Source organism: Vicia villosa, linkage group LG7 (genome assembly GCF_029867415.1).
Source record: "Vicia villosa cultivar HV-30 ecotype Madison, WI linkage group LG7, Vvil1.0, whole genome shotgun sequence".
Lineage (NCBI taxonomy): Eukaryota > Viridiplantae > Streptophyta > Magnoliopsida > Fabales > Fabaceae > Vicia > Vicia villosa.
In genome coordinates this window covers 128,138,641-128,160,894 of record NC_081186.1, presented here as the reverse complement: position 1 = coordinate 128,160,894, position 22,254 = coordinate 128,138,641, and the positions used below count along the sequence as shown (strand labels likewise).

Genomic DNA, 22,254 nt, shown 5'->3' with positions numbered 1-22,254 from the left:
CAGAGTACCCATCCAGAAAACAATAATAGTCATGCCCGGCCAATCTTTCTAACATCTGGTCAATGAATGGCAATGGAAAGTGATCTTTCCTTGTGGCCAAATTTAGTCTTCTGTAGTCTATACACACCCGCCACCCAGTGACCGTTCTGGTAGGAATCAACTCATTCTTTTCATTAGCTATCACCGTTGTACCTCCTTTTTTAGGTACCACATGAACAGGGCTCACCCATGAACTGTCTGATATCGGGTAAATAAGTCCTGCATCTAACAGCTTCACGACTTCCTTTCTCACTACCTCCTTCATAACTGGGTTCAATCTCCTTTGAGGTTGCACCACCGGTTTGTGATCTTCTTCCATGAGAATTTTGTGCATGCACATCGTAGGACTTATTCCCTTGAGGTCTTCAATTTTCCAACCAATAGCTCCCTTGAACTTTTTCAGAACTTCAATTAACTTGTCCTCTTGTATATTTTTCAAACTAGAGCTAATGATGGCGGGACATTTTTCTTCAGAATCAAGGAAAACATATTTAAGATTCCCCGGAAGCTGTTTCAATTCTGAACTTTTTGGCTTGTCTTCATTACAACCCAATGCTATTGGTTGCCTTAGATCTTCCCACCTATGTGTTCGAGAACCTTTAAGGATAGGTTGAGTTTCCAACATTGATACCACCTCTAATTCATTATCATTGGCTTCTTCATTTTCCCCAAAAATTGACATGCCCAAAACTCTTTCGAGAGGTAATTGCGATACACTCTCCACATGGTCACTTTCTACCACTTGTTCGAGCACTTGTATATTGCTACTGGTGCCAATATCCTCTTTATGCTTCATGGTATTATGAACATTGATTTTTAACTCTTCATCATAAACCTTCAAAGTAAGAGTACCCCCATCCATATCTATCATGACTCTCCCCGTTTCCAAGAATGGTCGTCCCAAAATTATCGGCATCTCTTCATCTTCTGGCATTTCAAGAATTACGAAATCTACCGGAAACACAAACTTATCCACTTTCACAAGGACGTCTTGGACTACTCCGTAAGGTCGCTTGACCGAATGATCCGCAAATTGGAGAGTCATCCGCGTGTCTTGGATTGCACCAATTCCCAACTTTTTGTAGATGGATAAAGGCATGAGACTGATACTTGCCCCCAGATCAATTAGAGCTTTCTTGAAAGATCTATCTCCAATAGTGCAAGGGATGGTTACTGCTCCTCTATCCTTCTTTTTCACTGGAATCTTCAGACCCTGCAAAATAGCACTACAAGTTTCTGTTAGAATAATGGGATGGTCTGCAATGGTTCGCTTTTTAGCGATGATATCCTTCATGAATTTGGCATAGGTGGGCATTTGCTCAAGTGCCTCCAACAACGGAATATTCAGCTCCATCTTTTTGAATAATTCCAGGAACTTCTCAAAATTCTTTTCTTGCTGCCCCTTTTTCTTGTTTCTTTGAGGGTAAGGCAGCTTGATTGCTGGTGTTGGTGTTAACACTTTTTCTTTCGTAACCGGTGCTGGTGTTACCACTTCTTCTTCCACTTCCTCATTCTCTCTTATGTCCAGCTCCACTTCAAGCAATTGATCCTCACTCTCTGAATTCTTTTCCACTACTTCACGTGGTTTCCCTCTCCGTGTAGTGACGGCATTGATTTTTTGATTGTCTTTAGGATTAGTCACAGTTGTGCTTGGGAGGGCTCCCGGTGCTTGCGGAATTGCAAGGTGTTGAGCTTGTCTCATTTGCACTTCAAGGTTCTTGATTGAGGCTCCGGTGTTCCTTAAATTGCTTCGTGTCTCTTCTTGGAATTGGGAGCTTTGAGCGGCCATCTTTTCAATGGCAATTTCCCAATCCGCCTTTCTTGGACCCTGTGGTTGGTATTGTTGTTGAGGTTGCTGGTATGGTTGTTGTTGCGGACGATATTGTTGCCCATGTGGTTGGTATTGTTGAGTCTGAGGTTTATATGGTTGTTGGCCTTGAACCGGCTTCTGAACGTTTCCTTGCTGGTCTTTCCATGATAAGTTCGGATGATTTTTCCACCCCGGATTATATGTGTTGGCATAAGGATTATTCTGCCTCAACATATGAATTTGCTCAACCTGTTCTTGAGTTGCCACACAATGCATAGCAAAGTGCGGTCCACCACATATTTCACAAAGAACCGCTTTAACTGGTTCCACCTGTGCCACTGTCTGAGTTCCAATATTCATCTTTTTTAACCTTCTCTCTACCTCTGCAGCAATCTGATCCTCCATCTTAACAACCTGCTCTGGCAGCTTCAAATCAATTTTGCCCTCCGGTTGGCTCACGGTTCGATCATACAACTCAAGATGCTCATTAGCAGCAATTGCCTCTATGATCCTTTTGATAACAGTGGCTGTAGAAAAATTGGTTGAACCACCAGCAGCAGTATCAATAAGCTGCTTTATCTTAAGTCGTAAACCATTCACGAAATTCTGCATCTGCTCGGTAGCGTCCATGTTATGAGTAGGACATGCAGTCAGACACCTTTTGAACCTCCTGTATGCATCCCCCAATGATTCCCCCTCTTTTTGTTTGAAATTTACAATATCATATCTTTTTCGGATAAACACCGAAGCAGGAAAATATTCATTGAGGAATGTTGTTTCCATCTCTTGCCATGTCGTGATACTTGCAGCCGGAAGTGAGTAAAACCACTCTTCTGCATCATCAGTAAGTGTAAATGGGAACATCACAAGTCTCTTGGCCTCCTCTGAATGACCTTCAATCTTCAACGAAGTTGTAGTAGTGAGGAATCTCTGAAGATGCTTATTTGCATCCTCGTTTATTCTTCCGGAGAAAGGCTTGCTCTCTAACTGGCGAATGGTGGATGGATGTAGCTGGAAATGTGCCACATTCACTGGTTGATTAACAATAGTCATCCGGTTGGGATGAGCATTTGCCCCTCCATAGTCCCCTAACAATCTCTCCGCAGGAGGTTGATTTCCAGCCATGTTAACCAATTCCTGATTTATCTCCCTGTCAAAGTCCGAGTCGCTGTGCTCCGAATGCACAGACACTTCGTCGTCGCTTTCCTGTTATGGAACACTATGACTTGCACTTGGTACTGCCAGTCTTTCAATTCTCGCCTTGCGGCGTCTCTCGTGCAGAGCTCTTTCTGGTTCTGTGTCAAAGGAAAATTTAGCTGAGGTCTGACCTCGCATAAACAGTTAGACAACAGTTAGAACAGATAACAAAATTGCAATAAAATTAAAATAACAGATAAAAATAAAATTTTGGTCGCAGAGCAACAAAATTTCAATTGACTTAGAATTCGGCTTATAGTTTGGCAGTCCCCGACAACGGCGCCAAAAACTTGATCGGGAAATAGCAAGTGTACTACTTTTTACCGATGTAGTTATTAAAGTGGAGATTTATCCAAGTATCGATCACAAGGACTGCAGATAAAATATAAGCCAGGACTAAATTTCAATTGAACAAAAAGCTATGGTTGGTTTTTGATTTGTTTGATAAAAGCTAACTAACTGTTTATAATTAAAAACGATAAGTAAATGATAATTTGGTACAAATATGAGAATATATGCTAAGGTTGATGTATAAATCTTACGTGACTCCTTGAGAACACCGTTGTTAACGAAAAGATGTGACTACAATTGAGTATCAATTCTATAAAATGGTTTTCCCTAATTCCTTAGTGGAGAACTTCTTAATACTTAAAAGTCAATTTCAATTCCTCAATAATTGAATTTAGTATTAAGACATTATGCATCGTAATCTAGAATGGATGATCACTATAGTGAAATCCTTATTCCTAAGCGATTTACCGGTAGTGTTTTGATTCAAAATGCATTAGGTAGGTGTGTCACGCCTAACCCTAACCGTAGATCGATAAAATATTTTCCAATATGATGAAGCATGAAAAACTTTGAATCATAAACTCAATTTATAAAAACATCAAATTCATCAACAACGGTTTTAACAAGTCATTACATGAAAAGATTTAGGGACATCACCCTAGCATAGAATAGTTTAGCTACTCATATTGTTCAAGAAAATAACAAGAGTAAATGTAGACATTACAAGAAATTATCGGTCGATATGATCTCCAATTGTGATTGCTCTTGAAAATCTCTTCCAAATCCCTTGATTGCTCTTTCTCTGTAATTCTCTATTCTGAATGACCCAAGATGCCTCAATCCTTCTTCCCGTTAGGTTTTAGTAGTGTTGGCTCACATCCCCAGTATCCGAAAGGTCCGAAATACCCTTAATGAGTTCAAGGCTTTCAAAATCTCAAAAGTTGGAGATCTGCCCGCGCCTGCCAACACGGGCCGTGTGCAGGAACACGTGTGCCCGTGTTGTTCCTCTGCTCCTTTGTCAAAAATACACTTTCTGCTCATCTTTTCACACGGACCGTGTGCAGGAACACGGGTGCCCGTGTGAAACCTCTGCCTAGCCTTCAAGAAATGCTTTTCCATCCACTTTTTGACACGGGCCGTGTGCATGCACACGGGTGCCCGTGTTGACCTCAGCTTTGGCTCTTTTGGCTTCTTTTTCCGCTCGTGCGCGCCATAAGTTTCTACCTCTCCCGTGCATCAACCTGGCCAAACACAAACTAACAACCAACGCATAAAACGGCACTTGTATAATACTCAAAACACACTAACATGCAACAACATCACACAACCGAAAAAACAAGAAACTTACTTTAAAAACATATGACAATGCCACCTAGTATTACCAAGATTACGAATTTTGGTCGGAAAAAGGTGCGGAAAATTACTAGAAATGGTGACCGATCACAACCCCACACTTATCTCATTGCTTGTCCTCAAGTGATGTATCGAGGCAAAACAGAGGTCACCGACGAGATTCTTTTCTCCACAACACAACCAGGTTTTTCGCAAGATTCCTTCACTTAGCAATCGAGTTTCTGGTTTCCTTCTTCAAACTATCAACTGCATTCTCACTTTCGAGCACGTTTTCACCTGCAGGCTTTTCACATTCTCACAAAATCTCTTCGGGTTAAAGTGTCTACACTCACAGTATCAAGGCATGCATATTACTTTCAACTTTGAATAAATTCTCAAATCACTACACACACAGATTACACACACTTCATGAGGTCTTAGGGCTGTAATGTGGCTTTGGTTTGGTGGGGTGAACAAGGAACGGGATACCAAATGGTTTTGGTGCTCGGCATTAATATTGGATTCACTTCTCTACTCATATTGATCTGAATCGTAAAAATGGGGTTTGAACCTTATTCAGTCTTTCACAAAAGTGGACAAGGGCAAAGATTTTTCTTGCTTTGATTTTTAAACCTCTTTTTGTTAGTTTTCACAAGATCCATATTCATCTTTTCTCTCTTTTTTTTTTCTTTTTAGATATTCTTTTTTTATTTCTTGCCCCATTTTTTTTCAATGGTTTATAACCCCACACTTAGATCCTTTAGTGTCTTTCAAGTGATTAACATGAATGTCGAGCGATGACATGAACAAAGAGAAAGCGGGTGGTAAAAAGAATAACACAATGAACAAAACAAACATTACGGCTCCAAGGGGGTTAACGATGGATAACATGCATACGGGATGGCTAGAAAGGCTCGGGGTTACGAAAAAAAACTTGCCTCAGTGTGCGCTTTCATAGTGTGCTTGTGTTATGAGAACATACGCAAAATCAAAGTGAACAGTGCCATACCTGACTGGACTCTCATGTGGAGTTATGAATTTGGCTCTGAAATCTCACCGGGTCGGTTAAGTTTTTTTTTTTTTTTTTATTTTTTTATTTTTTTTTTTTTTTTTTTAGTTTTTTTTTTTTTTATTTTTTTATTTTTTTATTTGTTTTTTTTTTGTTTTTTTTTTTTTTTTTTTTTTTTTTTTTTTTTTTTTTTTTTTAGTTATTTTTTTGTTTTTTTTTTTTTTTTTTTTTTTTATTTTTTTTATTGTTTTTTTTATTTTGTTTTTTTTTTGTTTTTTGTATTTTTTTTTATTTTTTTATTTGTTTTTTTTTTTTTTTTTTTTTTTTTATTTTTTTTTTTAAGCAACACACTTAAAGATAAGATTAAAAGAAATAAAACATAAACAAATTAAACAAACTACACTATGAATTCAAAACGGAAAGCAAAGCAATAAAATAACAAAAGAACCTGGCAACGGCGCCAAAAAACTTGATCGGGAAATAGCAAGTGTACTACTATTTTACCGATGTAGTTATTAAAGTGGAGATTTATCCAAGTATCGATCACAAGGACTGCAGATAAAATATAAGCCAGGACTAAATTTCAATTGAACAAAAAGCTATGGTTGGTTTTTGATTTGTTTGATAAAAGCTAACTAACTGTTTATAAATAAAAACGATAAGTAAATGATAATTTGGTACAAATATGAGAAGATATGCTAAGGTTGATGTATAAATCTTACGTGACTCCTTGAGAACACCGTTGTTAACGAAAAGATGTGACTACAATTGAGTATCAATTCTATAAAATGGTTTTCCCTAATTCCTTAGTGGAGAACTTCTTAATACTTAAAAGTCAATTTCAATTCCTCAATAATTGAATTTAGTATTAAGACATTATGCATCGTAATCTAGAATGGATGATCACTATAGTGAAATCCTTATTCCTAAGCGATTTACCGGTAGTGTTTTGATTCAAAATGCATTAGGTAGGTGTGTCACGCCTAACCCTAACCGTAGATCGATAAAATATTTTCCAATATGATGAAGCATGAAAAACTTTGAATCATAAACTCAATTTATAAAAACATCAAATTCATCAACAACGGTTTTAACAAGTCATTACATGAAAAGATTTAGGGACATCACCCTAGCATAGAATAGTTTAGCTACTCATAGTGTTCAAGAAAATAACAAGAGTAAATGTAGACATTACAAGAAATTATCGGTCGATATGATCTCCAATTGCGATTGCTCTTGAAGATCTCTTCCAAATCCCTTGATTGCTCTTTCTCTGTAATTCTCTATTCTGAATGATCCAAGATGCCTCAATCCTTCTTCCCGTTAGGTTTTAGTAGTGTTGGCTCACATCCCCAGTATCCGAAAGGTCCGAAATACCCTTAATGAATTCAAGGCTTTCAAAATCTCAAAAGTTGGAGATCTGCCCGCGCCTGCCAACACGGGCCGTGTGCAGGAACACGGGTGCCCGTGTTGTTCCTCTGCTCCTTTGTCAAAAATACACTTTCTGCTCATCTTTTCACACGGACCGTGTGCAGAAACACGGGTGCCCGTGTGAAACCTCTGCCTAGCCTTCAAGAAATGCTTTTCCATCCACTTTTTGACACGGGCCGTGTGCATGCACACGGGTGCCCGTGTTGACCTCAGCTTTGGCTCTTTTGGCTTCTTTTTCCGCTCGTGCGCGCCATAAGTTTCTACCTCTCCCGTGCATCAACCTGGCCAAACACAAACTAACAACCAACGCATAAAACGGCACTTGTATAATACTCAAAACACACTAACATGCAACAACATCACACAACCGAAAAAACAAGAAACTTACTTTAAAAACATATGACAATGCCACCTAGTATTACCAAGATTACGAATTTTGGTCGAAAAAAGGTGCGGAAAATTACTAGAAATGGTGACCGATCACACGCCTTAGAGAAAATAGGGAAAACCTCATCAACTAGGAAATAAGGGAATCATAGGCCGGTATTTAAAGATGGTACGATACTCTACCGGAGACATATGTTGGCCTAGACTATTAATAGGGATAGCAAGGAGAAATATTAAGCATGTGCTGCTTGCAAACAACCAAAAGTTACTTTATATCTTGTGGTCATATCAAACTTTACATGCATGTCTTGAACACTTTTACTAGAAAGGGTACTCGCCAAAACATGTTGCACTTTAGAAAGGACGGTGTACATGGTAGTAAAATTGCTAAGGTCAAAATCAGGAATCGCGCTACTAAGACCATTCAAAAAATTTCGAAATCAAGGTTCTACCATATATTCCATTGTCTCCTAATATATGATCATGTAACACCCAAGATTGGACCCTAGAAGGCATAAACACGTATGAGGCAACCTCTACTCCCGAGTACAAACTCAATCCCCCAACTCTAATATGTAAGAAAACCATCCTCCATTAAAGGTTCCCAAAAAAGAACTTTCACCAACCACAATATCTTCAACCGCCCTTTGCAACTCTTCATCAAATCAAATAGTTGTTTTCTCCATATGATTAGGTTGACATGTTCTAAGCCAAAAAAGAGTTTAGCAATTCTCATGCAAGATCGAAGTAAAAGAACCTCACTTTGAGGATATCTTAGTTAGGGCAGAAGATGCATTAACTCGATAGTCCTGGCAGCTGTCTTCATGGGCAACCCCTCGATAAAGTCTTCATCAACTAATAGTCCATCAAAGCACCTTCATTCTCAACATCAGCCTCCTAATGTCCCAAAGGAAACAACTCCCCACGAAGTTTACTACCATCACACAAAAGTCAAAAGATCTTAGTGTTATAAATATTCAATTCGAGACCTAATTGAAGTGGTCTCGTGAATGATGTCAAGGGCTTTAGCTACCTTCTTTGAATTCCCTATGATGATCTCATCATCAAGATATGAAACATGAAGAAGAAGCCTACGGTTGTCACTGATCTAATGAATAAATGGGTGTAACACAAAGGTAAAAAGGAACGACCTTAATAGATCACCTTATTTAATGAATTAATAAAAAATTAATAATTTTATTAATAGAAAACTTTAACTTTTATTCATAATAATGACTAAAAAAATCTATAAATAACAAATTTTGGAGGCCAGTGATATAACAGTATAATATATATGACTAATGCTATGGGTGGGAATAGGCTGGGCCGAGTTAGACGTTGTCAAGTCTGGGCATGACCTGCTAAAAATTATAAAGTCTAAGTTTGGCTTGTGGCCTATCATAGGCTTATTTTTAGGCCTGGGTCTAGCCTTTTCGAAGATTTATTTGGCCAATTAGCCTACATAAAAGCCTATTTTATTTGAAAATTTATAAATAAGCAATTTAACTAATATTTAAATAGACTAACAAATTCAAATATCAATGAAAATTAATGCTTATTTTCATGTACTTATTCAAGTTTACATATTAACATAAGTTTTACAATACTATTCATTTAAGAGAACTTATGATAACAACTAATGACATTGTTCACAATTTTTTTTTTAACTTATCTTCATAAGTTCTTCAAGATAACCAAGATTTGTTTTTGTATTTTATTTCAAAGTATAGATAAAATATAATAATAATGATAATAAATTTATTCTTATTTATTTAAATAGACCGGCTTAATAGGCTTTAAATGCTTTTTAATGGCATGGACATAACCTTTTTAACTATATAGGCTTATAAAAAAATTTAGACCTATTCTACTTTAAAAAAAGTATGACCTAGTTTGAGCCCGTATAGGCCAAGTCATGTGTCCCTATTAATCCGTCTGGCCTATTCCCACCTCTAACTAATACTCATGATTAAAAAAGTAACCTTTAATAACATTAGACCATTGTAGTTTGATGAATACTCTAATTTTATATGAACATTAAATTGTTAAATCTGCCAACTAAAAGTTGTTAAATATCAGAAAACAAATTTTTGCAAATATAAATTTGATCAAAAATATCCCCTATCTCAAATGACAAAAATTAATATCATTAAGTTGAACATCATTACGTGAATTCAAATTTTGATACTCACAATTATGTATGAGTTTGAATTTTGATACTCACAATTATGCATGAGTTTATAGTAGTTATTACCACTTTATCTATAAAATAAAAACTCCATTAAAGATAATTTTTGCACAACAAAAAAAAAAAAACTCCATCAAAAATAACTTGTTCAATTAAAAAATTTTATAGGTATAGTGCATAAAGAGTATAATGGTTAATGACCGATAGCTTATAACTTATGGCCGGTATCTAATGACTTATAGCCGATAAACGATTCAAGTAATTGATAAATTAAAATAACATAAAAAATATTTAATATATAATTGTTTGATTTTAAATTAAAATAAGTTATAAAAGATAGTAGTGAATTTTAGTTAAAATAATGCGGGTAAAAATGAAAGGAAAAATGGTAAGTTATAAGCTAAAACACTATTTAAAATAGCATCTGAAAAAAATAAGGCATAAGCTAATAAAATAAACTAGAAACTTATGATTAAAACACTATTACCAAACATGTCTTTTATTTTTATATAAGTTTATAAACTATAAGCTCAAAAAATATCTGGCCAAACAATGCCTTACAGTCTTCGATGGAAATATTAAAAAATACTTTTTAATTAAAGCAAGAATTGAAAAAAAACAACAAAATTTATAGAAAATAAAATTAATATGTTTTAAATTTTATAGACTAAACAAAGTTTGTTTTGTTGGATACAATATAGTAACATGATTTACTGGCATACTCTAGTACAATGTCACGAGATAACACCAATCTTGTCCTATAAAAAAGATGTATTAAACGGTTCTAATTCAATGCATAGCTTGTAACTATTTCCCTAAAAAGAGTTTCTACTGTTTAGTTAAAAATTGATGTACTTCCAATAATCTCGCATGCTTTCTGCTCACACTCAAGTTTTCCCCACCTTGCATCGACTCGTTCACAGGGAAATGCTGGTTTGCCGATGCTGCCAAAAAACATTCAGTGTCATGGGAACAGAGTTTCAAAACAATATACACTAGTATGATAGCTAAATCTGTAAGCCAGCTACTCAAGTATGTACAAGAAACAACAACATAGGTAGGACCAAACACTTCATATTAAAAGTGTGATTGCAGTATGACACAAGATATTTGATGCATTTCCTCGTGTGTAAGAGTCAGAGTTGTCTCAAGTTTTTGGAGGTTTTCTATAGGTTAGTCACGGTTCAACCATGTTTTAACAGTGACAAAGATTTATCATGACTTATTTAGATACAGTTTAACTGTGGCAAAATTTAGACCATGTGCGGTATTCCGCCTTGCATGCCCTCAAAAATCTGATAAAAAACCATCATTTACAATAATAGCCATCATTTACAATAATGAGATTCCAAGGATCAGAGTCCAGATTGATCCAGACCACTTTGTCATAGAGGCTAGAATAGGATATCAAGAGCTAATATCCCAAAAGTTTTTTTTTAAGTGTTTGGTTTTACAATGAATTGAATTGTAATTGATTTTTCCTTCTACCAACATGACTTTAATCAAAATAAAGATGTTTGGTTTCTCTGAAAATTTGATTATGCCTCCAAATCTCAGTTTTCCTAGAAGTGATCAAAATTAACTTTTGATCTGGATTGAAAAACTAACACTAATTCTTTATCAAACTGTTTCAGAGTAAAATCATCAAAATGCAAATCACTTCACTTTAAACACATTTTGTAACCAAATCAATTTTAAAAAATTAATTCTATCCAAATCACATTTGTTGTTAGGTGAAGAGTGGAGACCCATTTGGAAAGTGGGTTAGGTGGATAATGGAAACCCATGCATGATTTTATCTTTTAACTCTTCTATAAAGTGCAACAGAAAATGGAAATTAAAGTTTAACCAAACCTATCAGTTATAAAACCAAATATTTAAAAGGGGCAGGAGCATTTTTCTTAGGCATTAACATAACAAGGACGTCTTAACCGGTAGCAGACTGTTGTCACTAGGAAACTTTTCATGGAATAAAAATTGGAACATTTGTCAAAGATTTCACCTTTCGAAAAGGGTATTTGTCTATACTAGAGAAAATCATACCACAAGTTTTAACAGGGCTTGCCTATTATCATACTAAATGTGGCCGACAAAACCCGAGAACAAAAAAAGTTTGAGATATATGTCAAAAGATAACAGTAATTATACTTACCTTCTATTGACAACATTATGCACATGACATAGCCACTGAGAAAATTCAGCATGTGACCCAGACTGTACAGGATTTGATCTGCCAAACATATCAAGAAGCAATCAAGTAAGAGTGTCAATAATTCTTGGCTTGATACTTTTCTCATTATTATTTCTCGTATATATAAAGGTTACAGGGCTATATCGGTAATTACACTAAATAAATACATTTAAACTAATTCCTATTCACATCCCCCCTCAAATTGATGCTGCTTGTCAATGAGCATCAATTTGCTAACAAGAAACTGATGACGTGGACGCGGAACAGCCTTGGTAAGAATATCTGCAATCTGCAACTGAGTACTGACATGAGGAAGTGATATTATTCTGTCATCATAAGCGTCACGGATTGAGTGACAATCAACTTCAATATGTTTGGTGCGTTCATGAAAAACAGGATTCGCAACAATTTGGATGGCACTTGTATTGTCAGCATAAAGTGAAGTTGGCTCTATTTGAGGAAATCCAAGTTCAGCCAAAAGACCACGAAGCCAAATTATTTCAGAACAAGCAGCAGACATGGCACGATACTCAGATTCAGTAGAAGATTTAGAGACTCTCGCTTGTTTCTTACTTTTCCATGAGATCAATGAAGAGCCAAGAAACATGCACCAACCAGTGACAGATCGTCGAGTATCAGGGCACCCTGCCCAATCGGCATCACTATAAGCACTCAATTTAAGAGGAACGCCAGTAGGAAAGAATAAACCACGATGAGAGCTTCCCTTCAAGTAACGAATTATACGTCGAACTGCTGCCAGGTGTAGGTGGCGAGGAGAGTGCATGAATTGACTTACTTGTTGAACAGCAAATGATATGTCAGGGCGAGTAATAGTCAAGTAATTAAGGCTACCCACGAGTTGACGATACAATAAAGGATCATGCAACAGATCACCATCATCACGATGATATTTAACATTAACCTCAAGAGGAGTATCTACTGGATTAGCCGATTGCAGACCAGCCATAGAAATTAAATCTGTGGCATACTTGTGTTGATGGAGGAATATGCCCTTGGATGTAGAATGAACCTCAAGACCAAGAAAATAATGCAAATTACCAAGATCTTTCATATGAAACGCTGCTTGTAACTGCTGTTTAAGGCTTTGAATGGAAGCATGATCAGAACCAGTAATAATCATATCATCAACATACAGAAGAAGTAGGACAATTCCAGTAGATGTTCTATGAATAAATAGAGAAGAATCGTACTGACTCTGAGTAAAGGAAAACCCAAGTAGAGTGGAGCGAAATTTTTCATACCATGCTCTAGGCGCTTGTTTCAAACCGTATAAGGAGCGCTTGAGCTTGCACACACCCTTAGATGACGGAAATAAACCTTGAGGAGGAGTCATATAAATATCTTCCGCCAGGTCACCATGAAGAAAAGCATTTTTCACATCTAATTGATGAAGAGTCCACCCGTTAGAAGCAGCTATAGAGAGTACCGTACGGACAGATGTCATTTTGGCAACCGGTGCAAATGTCTCATCATAATCAATTCCATATTCCTGCTTGTTTCCTAAGGCAACCAAGCGAGCCTTGAAACGGTTAAGGGACCCATCAGAATTCAATTTCACAGAATACACCCATTTGCAGCCAATGGGTTTAACATCAGGAGGACAGGAGACAATATCCCATGTGAAATTCTCTTGAAGAGCTTGAAGTTCCTCATTCATTGCTTTTATCCAACGTACATCTTTAACAGCCTGTGAATAGCAAGTAGGAATAGATATGCTAGAGAGTGTGGCAGTCAGAGAAGTATGTGAGGAATCATACCTGTCTGGTGAATATCTATCTGGTGCTCGAGATATTCGGCCAGAACGTCGTGGTTCAACCATTACAGGATCAGGTGGCGGTTCAGCGTCGGGAAGGGGTGTGGGAACCTGCTGTTTGTGTTTTCTGACATATACATGACCTGGTTTATAGCGTTCTATAGATTGATGCATAATAGAAAACTTAGGAAGAGTAACAATATCATTCATGACAGGAGAAACACATGGAAACATAAACTGATTATCAAAAAATGTCACATTCCTAGAAATACGAAAACGATGGTTAGTGACATCATAACACACAAATCCCTTATGAGAGTGACTATACCCCATAAACGCACATTGAACAGACTGCGCTCCAAGCTTATGCCTTTCAAATGGAGGTAAGTGAACAAAACAAACACATCCAAAGGTATGTAAATCATTATAATTAGGCTGAATTTTAAAAAGACGAAAAAAGGGAGAATCGAGATCAATAACCGTAGAAGGAAGACGATTGATCAAGAAGACAGCTGTGGAAAGAGCCTCCACCCAAAATCGGGGTGGTACAGAAGCTTGAAGAAGTAAAGTGCGGGTCACATCAAGCAAATGACGATTCTTGCGTTCTGCCATCCCATTTTTCGCTCTGATACCATGTCAATAATTCTTGGCTTGATACTTTTCTCATTATTATTTCTCGTATATATAAAGGTTACAGGGCTATATCGGTAATTACACTAAATAAATACATTTAAACTAATTCCTATTCACAAAGAGCTCGTGTATATTAGAAATTTTAGATAACTAACATAGCAGTTAAACAAGCAAACCTGAAACCCCACCTAGTGAAAATAGATTTGGTTATTTCTTTGGGTTCTTTATAAGAAAAAATTTACTTCTTATATTCATTGAGAGTACATTGTATACTCAATGAATATAAAAAGTAAGTTTTTTCTTTTAAATAGGACCGGACGGGGCACTATCGTAACAATGTAGTGCAAGACGTGAAAACTGCAGCATGTGTCTCTGAATCATGCTACTATATCAAAGATCCCTAAGAGCTACTATACTGGAGTGCAAAGACAATTAAGGTCATAACCTACTAAAAAATTAGGTTGAAGTTAAAGTAACTCAAACAATACTAATGAAACATAGCAGTTTCCTTAATTTTTGTGAATAGAATTCAGATGAACAAAGTAATGTTGGTCAATTCAGTTGTAAATAAGGAGGCATGGATTTGCAGATGCTATTTAGAAATGCTCGCATGCATCTACATGACTTGTATTGTTCCAAATATACCTTGTTTGACTACTCGGTTTTATTCTTTTGAAGCACAGACAAGAAATCTAAATTTGTTATTGAGAAGTAAACTGATATCGAAAAGATAAATCAGAATCACACTTGTTAACACCCAAGAGCAACTACTGTAAATTGGTCAAATTTCAGGAATATTCAATAATATCCACCACTAGTTTACAAAGTTGATCCAACTGATCATAAGCAATGCTACAAAACTCATGTCAAGACAATGTCCAGGGAAGGGTCAGACCCACTGTGGGTCTATTGTAGGCAACCTTATCTTGCATTTGCAAGAGATTTATTTAACAACCTAAATCTGTGATATTCTAGTCACACAAAAGCAACTTCAATCATTGCTTTTTTCTAAGCGAAAGAAATGGCATGCAAAGACATTGACGTAGAAAGAAATTATATCTATGTTTGTATACTAGATCCTATCAATTATGTGTGGTACACAAAAACTTTACATTAAAAAATAGAAAAAGAATACAAAACATGGGGAACATATACCAAACCCATGACAGAAAAAGGAAGAATTATTTTCAATTTATAATTAGAAAAACTTGTCATATTGCGGTAAAGGCTTCACCTTCACCAAAATAATCCTAGTCCAACCACTGCATTAAGGATATCATTCATTTATTGTTCATTCTTACTAAAACATAATTGACAAAAAGCGATAGTCTGACAGTCAGAACAAGAATGAAAATTTATTTGGATTAAAAGTGGAACAAAACCAAAACAAAAAATCCTAATCAATTAAACAGCGAAAGATTAATATACCTAAGAACTTCTTTAAAGTGATCTGCACATTCACTGCACGGGTACATTCGAGACAAGATCTGTACCTGTGGTGCAAATACAGTCTGTTACAAGTATTTTATTTTCCAAAAGGATAACAAAATGCATATACTCTACCATATGGAGGAAAATTTCAACAAAGTAAATTATATCTCATATACTCATCCATTGTAAGAAACCGCCAATCAAATGTGTAAAAGATGACTCAATGTTATCTGCATTTTGAACCATTTATATTATCGCTTACAGTTCTTTATGTTTTGACTAAATGAATGAACCAAAGGTTTAATTAAAGGACAGGTAAAACAAGGGAAAAAATTGAAAATTTATCTCAAACTAATTATAAGTATAATGTTAAATCTTGTCAATATGATAAATCTTATACAAGTATCATAGTTTCGTAAGACAATACCACAGCATTAATTTTACTGAAAGGGTTTTCTCCTAAAAATTATAATACTAAATAAGACCTTGGTATTATCGGTTCTTTGTATTATTGTTTTATAACTCTTTGTATTTGACTAAATGAAAAAGTTTAATTAAAGGAAAGGAAAAACAAGAAAAAATATTTTGTAATCGTGTCAACATGATAAATCATATATCAGTATCATAGTTTCATAAGACAATAACAAAACATCAGTTTAATTGAAAGGGTTTTCTTCTATCAATTATAAAACTAAAAAAACTTGGTGTTATCTAATTTCTGACAATGAAATTCTATAATTTATAACAGGGAAACAGTAGGGAAAGAAAATACCAGTTCTTTTACATCCTTCTTCTGTTGTCTTGTAGGATTGTCTGGATACTGAAAATAGAAACTAGGTTGTTCAAAACTGTGTATTTAAAAATGTCAAATCTTTCAATTTCTTGTTTCAGTTGTGTGATAGAACTTCAAAATCAAACCCGTTATAACCCCATAAACAAGATAAATTGTAACTATATTTTCCCTTTAGAACATCCTCAGATACAAAATTGAAGAAAAAAAATTATGTGCGTCATAAAATAATAAACCAAATTTGTAGAAAAACTTAACAGCATGTAAAGATTTTGGGAAGTTGAGAGCCAGCCTATGAAGCGCAGACTCCGACACGCATACTCCGACGCCAATAATGTCAAAATCATAGGACACCGATATATAATTAAAATTAAAATGTTTAATTCTTCTGTGATAACATTGATTTAATACACATTTAACCCTTAAAGATGTGTATGAGATTTGTCAAATAAAATGTATAAAAAAACAAACTTTTTGAAACACTTGTCTGAATTGGTTTGACATGTGTTGTAGTAAGTGTCATACATGTGTTGGACATTGATTCAAGGTGTCGAAGCAAAGAAAAAAATTATTTTTAAGACACTTATCTGACTTTTCTAGCACATGTCGTAGGGGTGTTATACAAGTGTCAAACATCAATGAGTGTCGGACACCACGATACGCCTACTTCTAGAGGTATCCGTGCTTCATAGGAGCCAACAACTAAGAAAAACTAGTATCTCTGTTATTAAACTCGTCTGTTCCAGCCGTTATCTCAGCACGGAACAGCAAAATCAAGAAAACCACGTCAGGCCGTGCCGTTCCGTCACATATGGGTGACTCGGCTGGAACAAGCGTAATAATGGGATTGGATTCAAAATGACACCGCGTCAAAGCGGCCGCTCCGGCCGCATCAGTCGTAAATTTTTAAGGATAGCAAGGTTATTTTATTCGCATTTGCAAATATGTTTTGCTCAAGACTTCTGACTTTTATTTCTAAATATGAATACTTCCTGAATTTTTATTAATTTATTTTAGTTTTTGACAATTACGTGTTTATTAATATTAACTATATTAGTATCCGCGTCACTTAAATATCGGCCGTTCTGCTTCCTGCTCCCGTTCCATTTCTAGAGATGGTCGCGCAGTGCCGCTATACGAGATTGATAACATAGACTAGTATAATACATTAGCTTACTTGTGGGAATGAAGGAAGCAAAATTTGAAGATATTGAAAAACTTGGTAACAGGTTGGTAGAACTCCATGATAACGAGAAACAGCTCCGGATACAATTTTTCTAATGTGGGGTTAAATGATCAATGGCTACACAGCAAACATTCAATAGTGATTAACCACATGAAAATGTATCACAAATACAAAGTTAAATTTGTTGAAAGAACATCTCAATCCCATCCAAAGCAGTTAAGAGGCAATAACATCATCGAGAACGGGGAAAATGGTCACTACTCACTAATATATCTGTCCACCTACTTCTCAGATAAAGTAATGGCAAAAATAAGGTGATTGAAAAGAATGGGGGAACCAATAGAATCACTATCAGGACAGTTGCAATGACAGAAGTCACAAAACCTGAGCAGCAAGAGTGTGAAGAAAAGTCCATGTAGCCCTTCCAAGCTCTTCTTTAGTCACAGGGGTAGACGATTTACCCTATAAAAATAAAATGATGAAAAATAAATTAATCAAAATAAATCCATATCTGTATAAATATATACTGCATTGGTTAATAAATTACTTGACTCAATAAATACTCTCTAAAAGGAGAACATATAATCACTATGCAGATATATATTACAATTACAATAGTAAATATAGTAAAATGCATAAAACTTCAGGCGGACTGAGTTAAATGGATTAAAACTTCCTATATAACTGCCAAAAAATGATAATCAATGAGTACAAAGTTCTGCTTCACCTCCAACCCTCCCAATAAAAATGAAAAATTATTATTCACTAGCAATAGAAACATTTTAGGGTTATATATTCAGGAAAACATTGCAAGAACTGCATCTTAGCAAAATAAACTAGTGAATATTCCCCCAAAAGCCATGTTTATTGTGTATGCTACTATTTGAAATGTTGCCCTGCCTGATTACTGAAAAGGTTACAATGAGATCAATCGAACACACAATCAACATATTAACCCCTATATGCTAAATTCCAATCCTAATTCTTGATCTACTCTCTTTCAATCTTCCATTTAACTCCCTCCTACATGAAGGCTTTGATTTTTTTTAAAATGTTATTTATTTTTCTTGAATACTATTCCTTAAATTAAGTCAATCCTAGAATTGTTTGTTATTACTTTCAACACTTGATATAACCATATAAATCAAAATATGTCTTTCTCTTTCTTAATTTCATCAAATTCATGATTAATGAAATTCAGTAGATGATAATGAATTGCAACATCTGATGTATCTATTAACCAAACTTAATACTTCATTAACCATAGGTAAGAACGACATCAGCCAATTAAATTGCTGTCAAAGTTAAGCATCCCAAGTTGATGTTCAAGTAACATATTTGTTTTAAAAATACTATTTAATCCATGGGATACTAACCAGTGATGATAATAATAACAGCATATTATAGTTCATAAGCCCAAAGAACAAATGACAAAACCATTATCACTACCACTAGATTCATGATAAAAGTCTTGAAAAACTAAGATTGCAAGCCATTGATGATGGATACCTTGACAACAGGACCACGGGGTTGTCCAGAAGATGTAGTTTTCACAACCGGAGCTTTGATAGAGGCATTGACAGAGCCGGTTCCTGATGACTGGATATGATGGCCTATAAAATTAGATACATGATGTTGAACAAAACTTGCGACTTTCTCAAAGTTATAAAATAAGGCCTGCACTGGATTCTCAGACATGTTACCTAAGATTCAAGTTGGGGATAAATATATCAGTCGGCAAAGCTCATCAAACAATTAAATCAAAAATAAAATTCCAAACAAAAGATATGATTTATACACAAACAAATAACTACAATTTGAACGCACCAATAACTTCAACAGTATACAGCTCTAGGCTTCCAAGAAGAGCTTGCTCACAATAAATAAACAAAGGAATCTGAAAATCGGCGTGGCGAACAAAAAAGAACTCATCACATAACAGAAGCCAGATTTGTATGCAGTATGCAATCAGTGTTGCCAATTTTAAGGAAAATAACCATTAATTAAAATTCCACTGCCCTAAATTGCTATAGCGCCTACCACTATAGCATCTACTCGATAAGAAATTGCATTGTATGGCAAAACAATAGAATATAATTCAAATTCAACTACCTATGGTACCACTATGATCGCTATTTTGACAACATTGATAGTTATGAGAAAAGCTTAGTTACAAAATTGTATCCTCGCACGCACACGCTACCGAAAATGCAAAGGAAAATATGAAAGATTACAGAAAAAGTAAGAAGAGAAAAGGGTGGAAGAGTTTCTTACTGTGTTATTGTTGGGGCTTTGCTTCCAACGATTGCAAAGTTCGTGTGCGTTTACTGGAAGTTGAAATCAGTGCAACTTCTTGCAATGCTTTCAAAATAGCGGGGAATGTCTTTCGGGAGTGGTGGGCTTCTTCAAACTCAAAGTCGAATCCAAAACTAAAGATATTTTTTTAAGTTTTTTTTTTTTTTGGTTTTTTAAATTTATTTTTATAAATTAATTTTAAAAACATGTTTTTGAAGGAAATATATTTTAAAAGCAATGAAAAATAAATAAGATAGATTTTTTTAAAATATCTTTAAAATGAAAAAAAGAGAAAACTCATTTTATACATGTTTTCTTTCTTTATTAATTTTTTAAATTTTTTATTTTAATTTAAATATAGTTCAAAATATTCATGGGATAATTTTATCATATTAAATTTAAATGTGAAATTTATTATATATTTTTAAAGGAATTTGAATCAATTATATTGATAAATGTATGGCAAATACTAGAATACTCGCTCGCTCACATATAAAGATTACTTCGCGTCATATCAGATATTCAATTCATTCTTACTTTAAAATTATTTTTCACTAATGCATTGACTTGCATTTGAGTGTTTTGCAGGTCCACTCCCACTCCACCGCACCAAAGTCTTATCCACCACATCAAAAAATTAGTTCATTTCATATGAGCTCTACTTCATGACTAAGTTAGAGAAGAATATAGGTGTCAAATGGTTTAGAAAAGGGAGGGTTGAATAAATATTTTCCCTAAAATAATTCTCCAAAACATTTTCTTTGAAAATCAGAGTTTTACAAATAGAAGTGTAGATTATGAACGAAGTGAAAGATAGCATAGATTATAAAAGATATATTTGAACGGATTTCATGATTTGCACAGTTTATTAGAAATTACAACTGAGAAATATGAAGTTGCTTAAACAAGCAATGCATCAATTAATATAATCAAATTTATACAAAAGGTTCAAATTGAACTTTGATTAATCGAATAGACAATCTAACATTAACAATTTATACAATTACAATTGTCATAAAGTATATGAGAGAGAGAGAGAGAGAGAGAGAGAGAGAGATTTGTACACCATGTTCGTTCAACACATTCGTCCTCGCTTTATGCTTAGTTCAGTCTTTAATGGTGAACCACGGAAAATTCATTAGGTCTTTCACTATTTTGCAAATTAAAATATAAGAGTTTTTATTACAATGGACAAGTAAAACAACACTTAACACTTCAAGCCAAATTGCTTAAGCTAACACAGGATCACTCAAAATAGTCAAATTCACTCAAAATAGCATAACACTCAAAATAGTTGAATTCACAAGATCTTCACTTGATCTTGTCCCAAACTCCTTGCTAGATTCAAAGTTTTATTCCAAACTTCAGTTCCGCGGTAGTCTTCTATCAACCCTATCAGTACCTTGAAGGGGTGGCAAAACGGGTTCGGCCCGTTGGGCATGCCCGTTTTGTTCGCACTTTTGTGTGGGGCAGACCAAGGTTTTAGGCTCTCACCCTCTAGTGTGACCGTCCCGCCCCACCCCGTTTTTTATGCAGACTTTTGCGGGCACATGCATTAACATAAATTTTATATTTTTAGACTTAAAAATGCAGTGCCCGTGGACTTAGCCGCTCCGCCCTCACTTTTTGTCGTGAGGGCCAAGGTTTTAGGTCTGAACCTTCAACTATGACCGCCCCGTCCCGTTTTCTTGTGGGCTTTTGCAGGACGAACCTAAACGGGACAGGCATGTCTGTTTGCCACCCTACCTTGTTTGAGCCTTTATTTTACTCAAAGATCTTAGAAATTCCAAAATTCGTTCCGCATGGATAAGAAAATAATATTTTCCTTGTTGGAAGTCACTCTCCAAACAACATAATCACAATATTAAATCTTCAATTGGATACATACTAAAAGCTTAAAAAAACATTATAATCTTAAATGTACCTTGTATCTACCACTAACACTCAATTTTTAGATATGAGTACCACAACAATAGAGTTCCTTGGTTCAAGTTTGAAAATGACTAGCTATCCTATTCAAACTCACACAACTCTTAAACATAACTAACTTAATTAACACACTATGAAGTTTTTCTATAGACTTGACTTGAAAAAGAATGTTGAAAGAAAGAACACTCAAGTTTTTCTAGATTTATGAAGATATAAATTTTTCTTATTATAGTTGAATCATCAATTAGTGTATATGTATATGATGTGGAGAGAATGACAAAGATGGTTATATAGACGATAGAGGTAAGGTACAAAAATAGATGATTAAATGAACAATTGAT

The 22,254-nt window shown here is 35.1% G+C and overlaps 1 protein-coding gene across 3 annotated transcripts; it reads right to left on the bottom strand.

The window, feature by feature from the left end:
* Window positions 1-10,245: 10,245 nt before the first annotated feature.
* Window positions 10,246-20,113, bottom strand: LOC131616801 (FAD-linked sulfhydryl oxidase ERV1-like). Of its 3 annotated transcripts, XM_058888248.1 has the most exons (8): window positions 19,964-20,113; window positions 19,517-19,586; window positions 19,199-19,392; window positions 18,074-18,151; window positions 16,486-16,533; window positions 15,711-15,775; window positions 11,837-11,914; window positions 10,256-10,628 (listed from the first exon to the last, which is right to left on the bottom strand). In XM_058888248.1, the coding sequence occupies exons 3-8, from the start codon at window positions 19,385-19,387 to the stop codon at window positions 10,520-10,522; spliced, it is 567 nt and encodes a 188-aa protein (XP_058744231.1). In that variant the 5' UTR covers window positions 19,388-19,392; window positions 19,517-19,586; window positions 19,964-20,113; the 3' UTR covers window positions 10,256-10,519. The 3 variants fall into 3 exon arrangements, with proteins under 3 accessions (XP_058744233.1, XP_058744232.1, XP_058744231.1); XM_058888250.1 differs by lacking the exon at window positions 11,837-11,914 and having other exon boundaries at window positions 10,246-10,628; XM_058888249.1 differs by lacking the exon at window positions 19,517-19,586 and having other exon boundaries at window positions 10,255-10,628.
* Window positions 20,114-22,254: the final 2,141 nt, after the last annotated feature.

Excerpts from the sequence above, each read along its gene's own strand:
- LOC131616801 (XM_058888249.1), bottom strand. The coding sequence starts at position 19,387 with ATGTCTGAGAATCCAGTGCAGGCCTTATTTTATAACTTTGAGAAAGTC. Across the intron at positions 15,776-16,485 it reads AGAAGGATGTAAAAGAACTG|GTACAGATCTTGTCTCGAAT; the intron begins GTATTTTCTTTC and ends TTTGCACCACAG. Across the intron at positions 11,915-15,710 it reads CACTTTAAAGAAGTTCTTAG|ATCAAATCCTGTACAGTCTG; the intron begins GTATATTAATCT and ends TATGTTTGGCAG.